The sequence below is a fragment of the Myotis daubentonii genome, chromosome 2 (genome assembly GCF_963259705.1).
Source record: "Myotis daubentonii chromosome 2, mMyoDau2.1, whole genome shotgun sequence".
Taxonomy (NCBI): Eukaryota; Metazoa; Chordata; class Mammalia; order Chiroptera; family Vespertilionidae; genus Myotis; species Myotis daubentonii.
In genome coordinates this window covers 35,823,960-35,843,612 of record NC_081841.1, presented here as the reverse complement: position 1 = coordinate 35,843,612, position 19,653 = coordinate 35,823,960, and the positions used below count along the sequence as shown (strand labels likewise).

General features: G+C 41.3%; 1 protein-coding gene across 2 annotated transcripts in view; it reads right to left on the bottom strand.

Annotated features, from left to right (window-relative positions):
- The window catches only part of SSPN (sarcospan), a 39,096-nt gene extending 20,103 nt beyond the window's left edge, over positions 1–18,993 (bottom strand). Inside the window, exon 1 of one of the 2 annotated variants that reach the window (XM_059682411.1) lies at positions 18,614–18,993. In XM_059682411.1, the coding sequence (XP_059538394.1) occupies positions 18,614–18,820 (207 nt within the window). In that variant the 5' untranslated portion in view covers positions 18,821–18,993. Of the gene's footprint in view, positions 1–18,541 lie in introns of both variants that reach the window. The other variant, XM_059682410.1, reaches the window with a different exon arrangement.
- Positions 18,994–19,653: the final 660 nt, after the last annotated feature.

Below are 19,653 nucleotides of genomic sequence, written 5' to 3'. Positions count from 1 at the left end.
ACCTAGAATTTGCATTTCTAACAAATTCTTGGGTAATGCTGATGCTGCTGGTCACGAGGCCACGCTCTGAGAACCACTAGTCTAAGCGAAAAACAGTCTCCTAAACGCTGACACCTGGCGTGAGGTCTATCGGAATGGTTAGGAGTCTAGAGCAGTGGTCGGCAAACTCATTAGTCAACAGAACCAAATATCAACAGTACAACGATTGAAATTTCTTTTGAGAGCCAAATTTTTTAAACGTAAACTATATGTTTTAGTTTAGGTACATTGTTATTAACTTAATTAGGGTACTCCTAAGGCTTAGGAAGAGCCACACTCAAGGGGCCAAAGAGCCGCATGTGGCTGGCGAGCCGCAGTTTGCCGACCACGGGCTAGAGTGATTCACTGACTAGTGGAGTTTCCTATGGAAGAGTTGATTATAATAACAAGATGAAACAATAATAGTTTCCCCATCAAGAAATTTAGTCTTTGCCATTGTGGGAGTCCTTAAAATGGAGGGGAACTCTGTGTCTTCATTGCTACTTAAATATGACCTCGTTTCAGAGCCTGTAGCCTCCATGTGTCTGGTTGCTGGTTTTTGGGAAGCCTCTCTCGTCATCAGTTGGTGTGTGTGATGTGACACTCTGCTATAGCTGACAGGCATGGCTCACTCCACCCGGAGTCAAAGCAAAGCAATACCTCCAAAACGGCACCGCCTCTACAGAGGCATGCTGGGAAATGTTTAACCAGCAGCTGCAGGGGCAGGGGATGATATCTGTGTTGTGGCTGATTTTAAGCTACCAACGTGAAGTCACTGCTCACAGAGTCAGGAAGAGATGTGCACAATCGGCTTTCACAAACTCATCAGAGATATTCTAGCACACTTCTGCACCTCCACCACATTTTCTGCCTCCTCTGGGGCCCTTCTCTTACAGAAGCATCTGGTTGCCACGTGAGATTAATTTGTAATTACAAATTATAGTTTGTAATTTGTGTCCATAGGGGATTCCTTCCAAGACCCCCATTGAATGCCTGAAACTGTGGATAGCACCATGCCCTATATATACCATGTCTTTTCCTATACAGTGGGGCCTTGACTTACGAGTTTAATTCGTTCCAAGACCGAGCTTGTTAAGGAGTTCATTAAGGAGCTCGTTAACTCAAATTACTCTATCAACTCAATGCAAAAAATGGGCGGAGAGACAGCTGGTATCTCAAAAAACTCGTTAGTCCGGACACTCGTAAGTCAAGGCCCCACTGTACATGCATACTTTGTAAAGTTTAATTTGTAAATTAGGCACAGTAAGAAATGAACAATAATAACTAATAATACAATAGAACAATTAAACAATATACTGTAATAATAGTTCTGTGAATGTGGTCTCTCTCTCCCTTCTCTCTCTCTCTCTCTCTCTCTCTCTCTCTCTCTCTCTCTCTCCCTCTCTCTCAGCCAACTAGCATGAATTTCTCTTTCCTTCACAATTTCACGGATAGATTTGTTCTTACTGTAGATCACAGCAACCTCAGCATATGATTTTTTTCTTCCCTTATTAAGAACTTTCATGTTTTCACTTTAAAGGAATTATAGCTTCTCTTTGGCATATTTGAACTGCCAGCATCACTACTCTTGTGTTTTGGGGCCATTATTAAGTAAAATAAGGGTCACTGGCACACAAGTAATGCAATACCACAACAGTCAATCTGATAACCCAGACAGCTCCTAAGTGACTAATGGGTGGGGAGTGTCCGCAGCATGGAAACGCTGGACAAAGGGATGATTCACGTCCCAGGCAGAATGGAGTACAACAGCACGAGATTTCATCATTCTCTTCAGCACAGCACCCAATTTAAAACGTATGAATTGTTTATTTGGGGGATTTTACACAGAATATTTTCAGAATGGCATTGCCCGTGGGTAACTGGAACCATGGCAAATGAAACCACAGACAAGGGGGACTGCTGTATATGCCAGGAATTAATCTAAGCACTCTGCAGAGTATCCCATTTGGCATTCACATAAATCCTATAAGGTAGTTGCTATTATTCACCACATTTTGTAGGTGAGGAAACTAAAACTCAGAAAGGTTTCATGCTCTTAAAATCTCACAGCAAATACAGAGCTGATAGCTGTACCTATCAAAGCACAGAGCCTACCTCCTAACCATTGCATGGCCTGGCTGCTTCCCTGGTGGGATTCCGACAGCACTGTGAGTGAAGTGAGAACTGCAGAGGCTTGGAGAACTTTCCATCATCTGCTCCTCTCCTGTGCTGAGTGGCTTGAAGCCCACTCCTGAGACAGAGTGGAAGGAACAGTCCTTGAGGTCCAAACAAGTGTCTAAGCTGCATGAAGGTGGACACAGTCTTGGAGACCCAGTCTCTTCACATATAAAATGGAGAAAATAATACTTAGCTTATAATTTGTTTTAAAGATCATAAATAATGTGCCTGGAATTATAGTGGGCATTATTTTTCCATCTCATATAACCTCAAACTGTGCTACTATAACTTACTCTGAAGTTTCAGCTGAAATAAATAATACATATAAATGTAGGCCTCTATCACATCTTAGAAATAACCTCATTCTGTTCACTTAACAAATATTCATTATGTAACTACCACAACATGCCAGGTACTCTTTGCAGCTCTGGAGATACTACAGTGAAGAGAAGAGACAAAAATCACTACCTCCAGAGGGCCAATGCTTTAAAGTGGAGAGGCAGATCATCTATAATAATAAAAGCATACTATGCTAATTAGACCAGATGTCCTTCTGGATGACCTTCTGGACAAAGCTGGGGCTGTGAGGGAAGCCCGGGTCCCAGGTGCCTGCCGGCAGCCAGGGGAAGGAAGGCCTACTCCTGCATGAATTTTGTGCATCGGGCCTCTAGTAAACATATAAGTCTATGTATGTCAGTTGTTGAGAAGGGCTATGGAGAACATGGCATTTATCATCGTAGCTTCTTTTTCCCCATAAATATGATATATAGTAATTAGGAAACTACAAACAATAAGTCTTTAAAGTGATATATTTCTCTTAAGAATTGGATTGGTAATGCCCAGCAACACCTTAAAAAAAATATGGTAGCCCTAGCCAGTTTTGCTCAGTGGATAGAGTGTCAGCCTGTGGACTGAAGTGTCCCAGGTTTGATTCCAGTCAGAGCACATGCCCAGGTTGCTGGCTCGATCCTCAGTAGGAGACATGCAGGAAGCAGCCAATCAATGATACTCTCTCATCATTGATGTTTCTTTCTCTCTCTCGCTCTCTTTTCCTCTCTGAAATTAATAAAAATATATTAAAAAAATAAGATGGTGGACTCATGATTGTTTCTTAGGAGAGCCTTGCTGGTTCTGTTATTTTAACAACACATATCCACTATAAGTTATCTACGATCTCAGAGGTGCCATAAAAGATAACATACCTGCCCCGGAGAAGGGGCAAAAGAGAGTAACTATATAAAGTTTTACAGCACAATGGGCCGCATCCCAAAAGACAGAGACTGAAGCAATATATCTTAGCTCTCGATCTGACAGACCTGGGTTCAAAACCCACCTCTACCACTTTCAGCTTTTGGCTTTGGACAAGTTAAACTCTCTGAGACTCACTTTCATCATCAGTAGCATGAAAACAATAAATCGCTGTGAGGATTACATAAGACAGCATATGGAAAGGGCTTAACAAATACCCAGCACGCATGAAGTCAATACATATTTGTCAAATAAATGAATGCTTTCATTTAGTGACTTGGGCTACTTTCGCTTTCATAGCAAGGACCCATTTTACTCAAATCTTTCCAGTAGTGTTGACATACACAGTTTGCAAACACTTAGCATTATACAACTTCTTTCCTTTCTGCCACAAGCCTCTTTATTATCTACTACCCAGGAAATGCCAATCTTGGTAACCGTGCCACACTGTATATATTTCTCTGGTTACTGTTGTGGTTTTACAAAGATAAGCATTTAATTTCTGAAAAAAATGCTGTTCAGCTAAAAATTTTTCTCTCCATAACAGATCCAAAATTAATATTACTTTTTTAAATTTGAAGAAAAAAAAAACAATTGTTTCAGCCAAACTTAGTGCACTGATATTAATGGGAAATTCCAAAAGTAATAGCCATGTAAGATTCAAACTCATGAATCTATGGCAGAGTCGACCATCGCTCTGAGGGAGCAGACTAACCATCTGCCTCTAAACATTACAGAATATTAATGTTCAGGCATTAGAACCCAGAACACAGTATAACTTACCAAAAAATGTTTATTATTGGTTTTTATTAAACCAAGCTCAAAGTAGTCGCTTATTTTCCACTACAAACAAAGCTATAGCTAGCACCTTTTGCTTAGAATTGTTTTACTTGGCCTAACATATATCAGGAAGATATTCCATTTGCCTAGAGCTTCACTGTTTTGCTCTTATTTTTCTTTAGAGTGAAAATTGCCTACAAGGAGTTCTAGTGCAGAAATGCTGTCTTCATGCAAGGACGAAGTTCCACCCGGCCCAGGAAGAGGTTGGGTTTAACATACATCCCATCTGTGCATTTCCACATCTTTCTGTAGGGGTTGGAGAGAAAAATTTGTAATATTTACTTTGCAAAGACACTTCAGAGATTTTTTTTTAAGCTGATAGAGATCTAGGTGAAAATATGTCCTAGAAAATTATTTATTTTCAGGGTCTAAAGAGAAAAACACTTGGTCAGCCATCTCCATTCAGTCATTTTCCCCTTTTATTATTATAATTATCCTTTTGCCTGAGGGGTACATACCTGACAGGTTTTATGTCTGAATTACTGTAAATGCACGGGACTTTTCACCTGTGAGTATGCAAAGACATTCAAACTGATTCAAAATAAATGATTTATGTGCTATTAATTGAATTGAAAAACAAAAGCAGGCCTACTCTTACTTAGAACGTTGCTAAAGCTAGATCTCTTTGGAAAATAAATGGTAAACATAAAATTTCTATGAATTTATGAGGCAATCTTTTTTTTTTTTTAATGAGGCAATTCTTAAGGACATGATTGCTCATGTAATTGCCAGCGATGAGAGTACATTCGCCTGCTCTGTTGTGGTAAAAGCTCTACTTGGTTGGCCAAGAAGTTAAGGAGCACTTACGAATGAGGCTGACATTCTTTGTAAGTCACATCCTTTCTAATTCAAAGTGGCAGATTTTATCCTGATTTTAAAATATCCCATAACCAAAAATATACAGATTTCCTCTGTGTCTGTGAGGTACTGGTTCCAGGATCCTCACAGATACCAAAATCTGAAGATGCTCAAGACCCTTATATAAAACAGCATAGTTTTGTACACAATCTACACACATCCCCCTGTGCACTTTAAAGCAAGCATGTCAAACTCAAAGGCTAACACGGGCCAAATGAACAAGGTTTAAGTTTATGTGGGCCGCAAAAAAACCAAAAGCTTCAATTTTCATAGAAATGTAGGTTTATTTCGAAAAGTGTAGTATAAAAAAAAAAAGAACAAGAGCAATGATAAAATTAATTTTTCTTCCTGACACTTGGCATCTCTTCTCTGCTACTATCTTTCCTACTTCGGGGGAAATCTGGTTCGCAGTAATTACTTTCAAAACTGACCCAAGGTGAATGTCAGTAATTCTGGATCTGACGGGAGACTTATTTCCTTTCTTAATTGTAAATAACTGCTCACACCTTTATATTGGCTGGGCCACAAAAATATTCGTTGTGGGCCGCATGTGGCCCGCGGGCTGCGAGCTTGACATGCTTGCTTTAAATCATCTCTAGATTACTTGCAGTTCCTAAGCCAATGTACATTCCATGTAAATAGCTGTTACATTGTATTGTTTCAGGAATAATGACAAGAAAAGGTCAGAACATGTACAGTACGCAAGCAACCATCATAGGGCTTATTACATAGTTCACATCAGCGACACTGTAAAATTTGTTCAAGTATTTTGATCTGACATATACATATACAATTTTGATGTATATATGCATGTTATATATATTTATATCCTTTTACATATGACATATATCTTTGATTTTCTTAGCCAGTGTTGTACTGTACTTTGCATTGCCGTGCAGTTTAGCAAGATCTGTTGTACAAGCATAGAAAGATGGGGAAAGAAAGGTAGAAAACGATCCTGATGGAACTGAGAAGTTGGAACTTGTGACCATCAGTCAGATGCAGGGCATGTGAATCCCCCAAATCCTATGGATAGAGTGTGCTTTCCTTGATGTTCCTGCCAAAGTGAGGCTGGAAAGCCAAAGAGATCTGCAAGAGATGGACCAGCGCAAAGTTGCTGCAATTTGTAAATTCCAAACCTTTGCTTGACAATGACTGCAAATAGCTCATCATTTTAAATCAATGAAACTCACAACTGAGTGTTTCATCAACTCACAGGAAACTGGGAGGAACTCTGACAACTATGCTAGTGTATGACTTATCACGGATGGAAACATTCAAGTGGAATTCCTTTGGTTTGGTCTTATTTGAAGACTAGAACAGACTTGTATATCCATGTTAAGTTTCATATTATATGGGAACTGCTGGGAATTTCTGCAATTATATCCTCAAAAGACACTGTGCACAAACAACAGAATTGTGAAGTAATTAAGTTGGTTTTGAATGAAAACTGAGCTTACTAGTCATAAGACACGAATTGTGCCTTTGACCTAAAATGTCCTTTAATTTCTTCATCCTTTAATTATGCACTCCTCCTTCAACCATTTTGAATCAAGTAATATTCTTTCTTCAAACCCTGCTCAAGGACCTCCTCTGCCCAGAAAGGCTACCTTTTATGCATCACCCACTTTGTATACATTACATCATTTATTCCCTAAAACAATGCAATAAGTAATAAATAATATTACCCATTCTACAGAAAATAGTGACTCAGAAGGGTTCAGAAACTTACAAGTTAATTCAAAGATTTTTTAAAGCATCAAGAAATTTTATTTCTGCATAATTTTAAGGACTAAATGATGTGAAACCCTTCTTCCTATAAAACACTTTTAAATGTTCTGAGCTTCTACAGGTGCAGAGATGGAGCTAAGACCATGGCATAAAGGTAGGCTACACCCTTACATGACCACAAAATAATTAACCCAGGGGCACTGAACAGCATCACAAAAATTGTTCTGTCTCAGCTGATGGTGGGGTGAAGATTTTGAGGGTTTCCTACTACTTGAATGGCCTGAAAAGTCTTCAGGTAAGAAAGTAGAAAATAATTTGACAGAAATCCTGGGGAGAAAAACACTGGCTTTTTTCAATAAATAAGTTGTAGGGAAGAGAGAGGGAAGGAAGGGAGAGAGAGGACAGAAAGGAAAGAGAGAGGGTAAATCTTTGAGTGTAAAAAAAAAGAAATATATGAACCAATTGCAATTTGTAGATCTTATTGAGACCCTGATTTTGGCACACTATGAAGAAATATTCATGAATTAATCATAGATATTTGAACACTGATTTGATCCTTGTTAGGTGTAACTGGTACTTTATTTTTAGTCTTCATCTTTTGACTTACATAGTGAAATATTTATGGATGAGATGATATTACATTTGGGATTCACTTCAAAATAATCCAGCGTGTAGTATATGGATATGGATGGACCACAGGGACATACAAGTGAAGCAAGATTGATTATAAGTTAATAATTATTGAAGCTGGTTGACTAGGTTAATTAAATTATTTTACCAGCTTTTATGTATGCTTGAAATTTTCTGTAATAAGTAGGTTAAGGGAAAACAGTGGCTCTTGGCTCATGATACCAGGGAGACACCTGGCAAGACAAACTGTCTGGAAGGGTTATACTATCCAATAGGCCACACCAAATTATCACATATTAAGCCTTTTGGAAAATGAATTCACAAACCAATTATAGAAGACCCATGAAGAAGCAACTCATTAGTGAAGGCCAGCATATAAGCATGTGCACACGTCTTCTCTCTCTCTCTCTCTCTCTCTCTCTCTCTCTCTCTCCCAGAATTAAGTCACCTGAATTTCAAATGATAGAACTAATAAATACAGCCTATAAAACTTAACAAATCTGCATGTAAATAGGAGGTTGTTTTATTATTCTCTACGTAGGCTACTATAGACTTAGAAATTCTCCTAATTAAAAAATAATCATAGAATTGCTCAGACTTATTCAAATCCACACAAAAATGAAAATAAAAAGTATAACCAAAAATTTTTTTAAATAGTTGCAAATTGGTAGACCCAGAGGTCTACCTACATTTGCTTTATTGCAGAGCTGGAGCCCCTCCGACAATCTCAGCCTGCCCTCCCCTTATCTTTTCTGAACCGCCCAGGTAGGACTAACTCCACCCTCCACTGCGCTACTTTCTTCAGGGCACCACTTCAGCACTTGGTTTTTTAAATTGCATTGGAGTTAGTTGTAGGTGTGTGTCTTCTACCAGACACGGAGCCCCTGAGGGCACTGGATTGACATACGGAAAGACAAAGGGACGCGAGTTAAAATGTGAAAAGTTTCTTTCTTTCATAGGGTTCTGTTCTACTTCTTATCAACCACCGAACTCATTCTTGTGATGACTGATCAAAAGCTAACCATCAGTAAGTTTTATACATATCTACTTTGCAAAATAATCCATTTTCAAAGAATGTAAGGGAAACGAAGATTGTGTTCCAACATTGCTCATGAATCAACAGGAGGGGTATAATTGCTCCATATTTGTGAGGAAATAAAACAACCTATAGTGTATTTGTTTCACTGTGGGGTTTCTCAAGTCCTCAGAAGGGAAAAGAATCATGTACATGTGGGTTTGTCTACTCTAGGAATATAGTTATAAGCTGGGTTTTATTACTCAGGCATAATTAAGTAGGTTCTCAAATTAGGTTCCTCTTTAGAAATGACTGCAGAGATAATTCTACATTAATACCCCTGGTTCATGTATCTGAAAATAAATAAAAATGTAGGTAATAGCACAGTGTACAGCAGTGATATAGTAAATCAATATAAATTCACTTATATAACACTGTAGCAGGAGTATGAGTGACAGAACCATCCAGTTCAACCTTTAAAAAATATTATCAAGTGGCTTTCTAATTGAGAGCACTTTAAAACACACACACACACACACACACACAGAAACCAGAATATAACAGCACATTAAGGAATATATGATATTCTTTCTCCTTTGAAAAGTGTTTTGTTCTTTTCAGCATGACGAGGTCAGTGTCCCCAAGCAGCCTGCAGCCTCTCCAACATTTCTCCTCTTCCCTTCCATGGCAACGTGGGTTAGCGAGACACTGAGCTTTTTGTGAGCTTTTTGTGATGTGTGTGTGAGGAGCGAGGCTTCAGGGAGGTCTCGAGGTGGAAAAATTTGTGACGCACTGGCTTCGGTGACTGAGTGAGAATTATTTATCGAGGGTTCTGTAACACAATAGCTACGGTCACCCTAGGCTCATTTCAAAAATTACATTTGGTCTCGAAGCTCTTAACTTCGATGGCAGCCCTTGAACAGGAGCCCCACACGACTTGTTCACGGACAGATTATGAGATGGAGCCAACCAGCGTGCGCTGGATCCGTCTGGTTTGGAATCTCACCAGCTGAAAGCGCGAGAGAAATGCCCTATTGAGCAAGTAACGCGTGTACACGTACTTCTGCCTGGAAGCTGAGTGCAGTCGCGGGGAGATGGCCTTTGATTGGCTATAACGTGTTCACCGTATGAGCCCTAGTTTGCGCTCTCCTGGCCTTGGCTGCTCCAGGGAGAGTCATCCCGTGTTCTCCCTAATTGCACGCGCCCCCCCCCCCCCCCGCCCTCCAACAGAACCGATCCCGACTGGCATCTGCTTCCCTCCTCTTGGAAAGGGGCTTCTTCATAGCTTTCCCGGCGCAGCTGAGTGTGAGGCAGAGCTCAGCCCGCGCCTAATAGCCTGATCTGTGTGCCGCACCTGATCCTTTAGAAGGAGCTGGAAAGGTTCATTTTGTCTCTCCTCACCCTCCACGCCCACCCACCAGTAATAAAGCTAAAACTCTCTCCCTAGTTGGGGTCTGGTTAACACATTCACAGTCCCCCTCTTCTCCTGTCACCGGTCACTATCTTCCACCTGAGAAAAGCCTTGATAATCCCCTATCTTACAGGGGGGAGGTTGCATGGCTCATTACAATGAATGCTGAATCCAACACTTTCAAAGCAACAGTTGAGTGGGATGCCCCTGAAACAGCACCTTCCTTGCAGCCTCTCCCAGCCCCTCGGCACCCCCAGCCAGAGGCGGGGAGTTGCTTATTTCTGCACCGACAGACGCAGGCCCCAGTAGCACTTCTTTGGCAGAATCTGAGAAGGCTTATTAGTGGACAAACCCTGTGCTTTTTAAAGTCCATCACCCGCTGGCCTTTAGCCGGCGCCCGGGACACACAGCACTGAGGTACATTCACGACTGTGCTAGGCAGGGCACGCGGCTCTAGCAACGTTAGATCAAGAGTATCGACCTTCAATATGCTCAAAAATCAAACCGGAGATAGTACTGGGTGCCTCTGGAACGCCGGCTGTGCCTTCATTTGCCACTCATTTTGGAACTGGGATTGGACCAGCTGGGGAACAGGGCACACTGGGCCGCTCTCATCAGTCTTATCTTGCCTTTCCCTCTGGGATGGCTGGGGTGTGTGCAGCACTTGACAGAGTAAAGCAAAGGCCAGTGGGAATTTGCAAGCAGGACAAACAGGCTCTATCAGCAGCCATTGAAGGCCTGCCCAAGGGAAGGGCTACCACGGAGAGGCAGGCTCCTTCCTATAAGAGGATGTTTTATCAAGAGGCCCAAGGTGGGAACACCCGGGGGGGGGGGGGGGTGTTATTCTGGCCATTTCCACAAAACCAAGAGTATGACTCTCATTTTCAGAATCATCATGAAAAATGAAAGCAGTGGCTGCATATTGCAAAGAAGGCCTGAGAGGCTTTCCTTGAGCTCTGAAAACACCGCGCATGAGATCACCGCCCCTCAGAGGACAGAGGGCTCCTCTAACTGCTGACATCTGAGCATCCTCACAGCACCACGCAGCAACCCCCGCATTCCCTGCCCCAGAAGGCAAGGCGTCACCTGCTAGAACCGGACAAGTCCTCTCCCAGCACTAAAGGGAGGCAGATTTACCAACGGGTGGCTCCTCAGCCTTAGAGAGCTAATGCAGCAAAGAACTGCCTACGCGGCCCTCAGAACTGTACTCACTAGCGACTGTATTCCACTTTTCCAGAAATTTGACAAAAGACAAAATCGCTAAACACAGTTAAAACAACCGCCTCCATACGTTGCATGTGAGCACAGAGCCACACCACCTCGATGCACCGTCATGTGTCAGGTTACTGGTTCAGAATTCTCATCAGAAACATTCAGCCTTCTAGCTGTTCCATGAAAACCACAGAGCCTTCGTGAATAAGCGGACAAACAAGCTTAAGAATGGCCTGCGTATGCACTTATATCCCTCACTGAAAGTGCTATGAACTGAATTGTGCCTGCCCCACTCCCACCCACCCACCCACCCACCCAGTTGCATATGTTTAAGCCCTAATGCCCAAAGTGACTGAATTTGGAGATGGGCTTTTAAAAGGAAATTAAGGTTCATATAGAGAGAGCAGGCTGACAGCTCAAGGAGGTGGGAGCTGGTTGGGAGCCGGGGGGAGGGGGGGGGATTCAGCAAAAATGAATAAAAAAGAGAAAGAACTCATGGACATGAACAACAGTGTGGTGATTGTGGAGGGGAGGAGGGTAGAGGCAGGTATAGGAGGGATAAATGGTGATGGAAAAATAAAGAAAATATGATGTTCAATATATAACCATTAAAAAAAAGAGGTAATTAAGTTAAATGAGGTCATAAGGATTTGATCCTGATCCTACAGGACTGGTGGCCTTATAGGAAGAAGAGAGAAACAGAGAACGCCCTTTCTCCACGCACATGCGCCGAGGACAGGCATGTGAGCGCACAGTGAGAAAGCAGCCTTCTGCGAGCCAGGAAGGGGACCCTGGCCAGAACCTGCCGCTGCTGGAGCAGACCAGGAAAGAACGGAAAATGTATTCTGCTTGTTGCCACATGTGTAGGCATACACATATGATTTTTAAAATTAACCAGGGTGATCGAGTGTGCTGCCTCGCTCAGGCATCTGACAGTTACTCCTGCCAAGTTTTATATCAATATACTGAGATCTGAGGCGGCATCCAAACCGTTTAAAAGAGATTCTTCTGAAAAAGGCTTATGTATAGTTTATGATTTAAATACTATTGCCAACATTCTTCTTTAAAAAAAAAAAAAAAGTTCCTCTTCAGCTTAAGAACTCGCTGTAATAAACCTGGACTTGAATATTCACAAGAAGCAAAAACTACAGAGTTAAAATACAACATGAGATCCATCCAGCTATAGATTTTGATGGGCTCTTTTGATCAGCATTTCTCTAGTTTGCCAGGATCTGAGCCTTAAAAAATGAACTGTATTTTGCAGTGAAATGATATCTGATTAAAGTTTAATGATGAGATTCCATAACTGTCCTACAGCAACGTGGAAATATGCAACTGAACTCTTCACATACCCTTGTGTATAACCTTTAATGCTGATGCTAACCCTTCAGTGTACAACACAGGCAGAGACCCAGTTAAAGAACACCCTTCAGAGAAATGTCACAGACAAGGCTAAAGGCAAGAAACAGTCCAGAAAACATCCATTTCCTCAGAAGAAATTTAAATTAGACATTATATTGGCAATCTAAGAAACTGTTAGACCAAATATTGGAAAAACCTATGCCATTGCTTTCTTTGTTGAAGGAAGACACCCAGCATTCAGTTATATCCATCCTAATTTGCTCTAATTTATTCTAATTAGGGGAATGTAAAATAAATCCAACAATCTTTTTCCTCCTTTTTTTTTTTAAAATACTACAGGCATTTTATGACATGAAATAAATGTCTTTACAATACTAATCTAATGTGTTCTGAATATTTCTGGAACCCAGGACCCCACAAGATTTCTTATTACTACCTCAGCGTTCTTTTAAATGCTACCAATAAACTTAAATTTGTCTGCAACCATAGTTTAAATTTTTTTCCATAAGTTCAAACAGAAACTCTGATAATGGCAAGTATAAAACAAATAAATAGAGTTCCATTCCACACTTTTCAGATACCCATTATGTGTCAGGAGATACATAATATCTCCATGGACATATATTTAAAGAGAATAAATTTCTCTATTTTGATTGGCTTACCCTCAAATTCGATATACTAGTATTTCTATGATAAAAAAAAAAAATAAAACCAAATGATGATTGACATCTCAAAAGTATCCAGAGATTGACTTTCTGAGTTGAACTTAGTCACACTTCTGGATGGAAAATATCAGGCCCTTCCCCTTCTCCTCCTTATCTTAAAATGAGAAAGAAGATTCAGGGATCACTGTCTCCTTATTTAAGCACTCTCCCTCATGACCTTTGTGTATCTGGCTTAGTATGAGGCTAATCGAAAGGGGAAAATACATTTCTCCTAATATTCTGAGTTTTAAATGATTTTGTTCACTCTTAACCTGCCTTATTCTTTATTCTGTGTTCCTAAAATTCTTTCAGGCAACATGTAATTAAATTTATTAATATTCCCTTTTATTTCCATGTACATTTTACATTTAATTATTTGCCCCATTAATTCAATTATATTTTATTTATACTTAGTAGGAGGCCTTCACATATAAGATAATTTTCCTACCATTACTTATTATAATAAATTAAGTTAGGCCACGTAATTATCACCTCTCAGCTCCCAATAATCCTGTGACAGTTGCTATGATAAAATTATTTCCCAGAGGTATCATATATGCAACATTAGATTTTTGGAAGCACATTAAAGTCCCAATATAAAAAGTAATGCATTATTATGCAATATATTTCTAAAATATAATTCCAGATTAAATTGCTCAAATGTCAATACACCTATATAGAAAATTGATACCATTTTTAGTTCCTGACTTGCTTTAGGATCTGTCCATAACCCAATGCCAAGCCTTCTTCACTTCCAGTTTCTTTTCATAACTGTGATCAAATCATTTAGCTAAATCATCATGTCTTAGTTTCTCTACTTATAAATTATGGGTAATAACAATTACTTGCTATATATCATATACCTAATTGTGAATTTCAGGGTATATTCTATTTTAAAATAAATAACCACTCAATTTTCCCTTCCATTAAGTCAAATTAAAAATAGATTTTTAAAATTGAATAAATCTGCATTTTGAACTCCTTAGAGTATGTCAGATTCTTGACAAGACTCTTAATCATGACAGATTCATACAGTGAGTTTTATGAATGATATGAAGGAAAGGAAATATTTTTCCCTTCCTTTTAAGCCCTTTCCTTAAACTTTCTGATGTGATTATATATATATATATATATATATATATATATATATATATATATATATATATCAGGATTTTTATTCCAGCTGGGTGGGGTATGGGAGCAATAGAGGGAGAGTGAGGAAAGCTAAAAACTACAATAGGGCAAGGAAACCCCTATTTTTCATGAGAACATTACCTGTAAGGGCCAAGAGACCAAAAATTACTAGGCATCCCCATTGGGGATGAGAGACAAGAGTCTGCTCTTAAATTGACTTCAGAGTAGAGGTGCCAAAACAAATAAATCACTGTAAGTGAAATGCTTTGAAAGGTAAATGGGCTTTAAAAATGCTTGTGTGGGTTAAGTTTTGTAATCAGAAGTATTCATTACTGTCCGATATGGTAAAGGCACATGTCCATCCGGATCTCTGGAGATCTCCTCCTGGTAGATAATTCATTATTTTTCAACCAATACCTAGCACAGTGGACACCCCCAACAAATGTTACTGAATGAAGAAAAGCAAGCCAATGTTCAAACATGTTATGCTTCACCTACTCCAAAACTGTATTCATTTGCGTAAGAAGTAATTAAAGGCCCAAAGTTCCCAGACTCCTTCAATCCATACTCACTTTTCATCAGTAAGAATTCTGGAATGATGAGCAACCCCAAATGCCTATTGGACCCAGCTACTCAAGCACTGATAGAATAAAAAGCAGAGTAAACGTCTACTACTTAGGATCCCCTGCCTCTGGCCAAGTTCATCCTCAAAGACCCTGCCTCACTTTGTATTGTCATCGTGGTATGACTTACAATCCTGAAGCCATTATAAAGAAATCTGAGAGAAGAATGGCACTCTGACAAGTTACTTTGGACTCCATTCTATTTTTTTCCTTTACAGCAACCTTCTGTTACTGAAGTAAAACTACTTCAGTCATTTCTCTGATATGAGGAAGTCACATTTGTGGGTAGGCAAGAAACAACCTGTTTGTTTTCCTAAAGTTTCACTGGACACAACTCTCTGGTCAGAGATCACCAAAGGCTTCTTTAATCTATAACCAGGAAGCTCCTGAATATTCATCAAGTCATCTAAAACACTGGTCAACAAGAAGTCACCTCAATGGCTTTGTCCATATACCGAGATTCAATTATGGGAATGGCAATGCCCAAATCCCCAGGTCATTGAAAAATGAACAAGTAACATGAATTAAGCATGCAAAGCTATTGATGGTTGAGTGCATCAGTCTGGGGTCCCTGCTTGAATTCAGCCTAAATTCTGAAAGGGGGCTCGATTTTGCCTTAGCCCCAGGAATTGACCTGCCCTGCTTTGGGCTAACAGTTCTCTTAAACAGAGCCAGAAGCACCCCATATTTCTAGGCAAAATGATCTGGGGGGGAGGGTCTTTCCTCCAAGTTAATTTTTATAAACCTCCAGAGAGATTCAGAAAGTACTGGACCAATGTAATACCATTAAGATTGCTAATAGTAACTTGGTAGAGAACAGAAAAAGGGAGAGCCAAATTGATATCTCCTTTGGGGTTCAAACTGGTCTGGAAAAAAATGTAGCAAGTCCAAAATGACTGTTCTGCAAGACCAGAGATAGAATGGAGCCACTTGTAATTTGAAGAGTGCCACTACCAATGATGGTTTCACTCGTTGCTAATAAAAAAGAGCTGACTCAGTGAATACTCACCATTAGCCAGCACTGTCCTAAGTATTAGAACATGTCTTAATTTATTTAATCCTCAGGACAACCCTAAGAGGTAGGAATTATTATTACCATAGATTTCATCAATGACAAAATGGAAACCCAGAGAGGTTAACTAACTCACTGCAAGTTACTCAGTGAATAATGGCCGAGGGAGGGCCAACACCAGGTGCAGTGTTTATGCGTCTGCCCGTCCCCATCCTGCCTTGTCCCACCCCTGAAAGCTTGGAAGAGTGCCCCATGCACAAGCACAGACAGTGAGATGAGGACGACAAGCCCGGTGTTTGCGGGAGGCAGTGTCATGTTGCCTGCAGCGCTGGCCCGGCTGGGGTGAGTTTGTCCTTGCCTGGCTCCTTAGAGGCACTCCTCATCTGTCTCAGGCATCTCCACAAACTGCTCTGCTCTACAAATACACTCTAGGTTTTCCAAAGAAAGCTTAAGGTTATAAAGACCGGGACAGATATCACTACAAAAAAAAAACCAAAAAACAAAAAAAACACAACTTCAAGTAGATCCCACATTATAAACTAGAAAACTGGAAAGAAGAGAGACCTGGCTATAGATAATACTCTTTGTATCACACCCAGGGAGTATCCATGGGATACTCCAAACAGGAGCTCCTGAAATTTCAGAGTTGCATGATTTGTATGGTCATGCCTTAGACATCAAAACAAAATTTCTTCCCATCTAATTTGCTTTTTTGGTACTGGGCTTTTCAAAGTTGAAATAAAGAAAAGATAGAAAACACATTCACAGATGATATTCAAAACCACTGATGAAGGAGTTTCATTCCTTTTTTTCTTTTAATTTGCCTCGCATTAAAGTCCTCTCGTAACTTGACAGTGGGGTGACTAAAATACCCAGTATATCTTAGTGAAAAGCTATTTTTAAAATCACTTGATTTAGAAAACTCCAATCATGGTAATTTCATGGGGATTCTTAGTACACAAATTAAAAGTTTTAAATTGCTCTGCAAGAATTTGTGAGTTCAAATAATCTTAATTAGGAAAGCCCTACCTTGATGCATATTTATCAGTTGTTTTTAACATCTGCCCTGATACAAAATTATTTTGAGGATTGCTCTATGAGTTATAGCTCCCGTGGTCAGTAATAGCAGTAATGATGCAATATGAGATGAGGAGCCAGAAGTGTGATTCCAGTCTTGCCTGACTCTGCCACTCTTCATCTCTGGATCCTGAGAATGACACTTAACTTCTCTCAATCTGTTTCCTCCTGTCCAAAGAGGAAACACAGTTCCCACCTCAAACTGTTGTTTCATGGATCAATGGGATTTCGGTAAACCACAAGGCACCATAATATAGCATAGTATTAAAACCGTGTTCTGTACAAAAATGCCATGTTAATCACCGTAGGACATTTCTCTTAATTCCGGTCCCTTATTCTGCAAGAGGTTTTAAAAAATAAATCAGACTCTACAGGCAAATATATATATATATATATATATATATATATATATATATATATATATACACACATACACATACATACATACATATGTATATATATATATATACACACACACACACACATTTATATCTTTATATATATATATATATATATTAAAATTACAAACCAAATGTGGTGGCAGTGTGGCTCAATGAGAAAAGTGCACGTGTAGTCTGGTGCAAAAGGGAATCTACTTGGCTGATGTGGCAACTTTGCCAACTCATGACCCTCGGTTCTCTCATTTGAGAAATGAAATAAGAAGTCTCCGATTATGAATGATGTGGGAATTAGAAAAAAATATATATGTAAGGCCTCTAGCAGGACAGGCACACAGTAGGTGCTCAATACATGGCACCCATTTCACATCAAAGAAGCCATTTAATTAAGCCAAGTATGCCGTGCGTCTCCACACTCACAACAGCTGAGCAGTGTTCTGCTCAGAACAGTACATCCATTAGCAGAGTCCCAAATAAACCTCGGCCAGGGCCAGAGCCCTGGGTTTATCCCACTGGAGACTCCAGCAGATTAAGGCTGTGCTCCTGCGTTCGCGTTTCCTGCTTTAGACCACTATTTTGTAAAGATGTACTAATGGAACCTCAACTGGGAAGAATAAAATTAATGCGAACCAATAGGGCAACTCCAAGGGCAGAATTTTTCCAAACCTACTTTTTTTTTTTTTTTACTAAGATGAACTACTTCTCTGTTCGTTACTTATTTAGGGATAGGGGTGGGGCCCAGGGACGAGGATAAGGAAAAAGCCAAAGTGAATCTGCTGTTGTTACGGGGGAGAACTGGTCAACTGGATCCAAATAAACAGCCTTTGGCCTCCCCAGGTCCAGAGCGCGTCTAGAATCAGGCCGGTTGGAGGCGTTTGGAGCAACCAGCAGGACAGCGGGCGCAAGTCCTCGGGCGCCCAGCCTGGCCCCGGCACACCCAGCGCGGCAGGCAGCCGGCACCGCGCGGAGGGCGAGTTAGCGGCGTGGAGCTGGGGAGGGGCGCATGCAGCTGGGTTAGTGGTGACTCGACCATGCGGCTCGGCATTCCTGCTCGGCAAACGCGCTTAGGCAAAACAGACTTGATGCTTACAAGGATCCCAGCCCAAAATGGAGTGTCTCTGACTAGCAGGGAGGGGCTGATGCTCGCCATGAGGAAGCCCACCACGGTCACGGCGATGCCCAGGGCCAGCTGCAGCAGGGCGAGCAGCAGCGGGAACCGGCAGCCGCAGCACGTCCGGGCCTCCTCCTCCCCGCACTCCTTGGGGGCCCCCGTGCCCTTCTTCGGCCCCATGTCGTCGGGCCCGGCGGCGTCCCCGGCCGGCGGCCCCCCCTGCCTCCGCTGGCCGCGGGGCTGCCGGTCCTTGCCCATGGCGGCGGCGTGGGTGGGACCGTGCGTGTGCGGCGCGCACTGGGCCCCGAGCGGCGCTGGGCGGGCTGAGCCTGCCCTGGTATTCGGATTACGGAGGCTGAACAAATATGGAAAACATTTGGAGCCGACTGGCCGGGCCTCCAAAGGCCACAGGGAGCCCGCAGCACAGGGGGGAGTCGAGGGGGGTCGCCAACTGCCAACGCGCTGGGACGCAGCGCCGGCTGGGCCCGCGGGCAGGGTTTGCCCAAAGCCCGTGGGAGCCGGCGCGGGTGCCTCGGCTCTTCAATCCTTTAAACAGGCGGGGGATGGGGGAGAATGTCTGTTGTCATCATTCCAAACCCCAAGGTTTTTGTTTTTGTTTTTTTTGTTTTCTGAGAGGTGCAATGCAAGGTGACGAATGTTTAAATCATTTCAGTTTAATTAATAGACAATTTAATCTAAAATAGGCATCGCTGGGCTCCAAGCTGTGAAATCGTTTCCAGGAGCTAAACTGTTTCTTTCCCAACAAAGGCACGGGCTCCTTTTCTTTTTTAAGTTCTGCAATCCAACTGACAAAGGCGTTTCTCCCATTGAGGTATTTGCTTTTGAAATAACTGTTTATAGAGATGCTGGGCTCATTGTGAACTCTCTCACATGTACTTCTTTTTAAAAGCTCTCTTAACTGTTTATGTGGCGTCCCCAGCCAGACTTCACTAATTTCCACAACCGTGCCTAGGGGGGGTTATTATGCACCTAGGACTCCCGCATTTGTCTCAGTCTACATTTAGGAAATTCTAAAAGCACCTACAGTGTGCGACAATATTAAGGATGTTCAAGACAGAATGTGGCCCCTG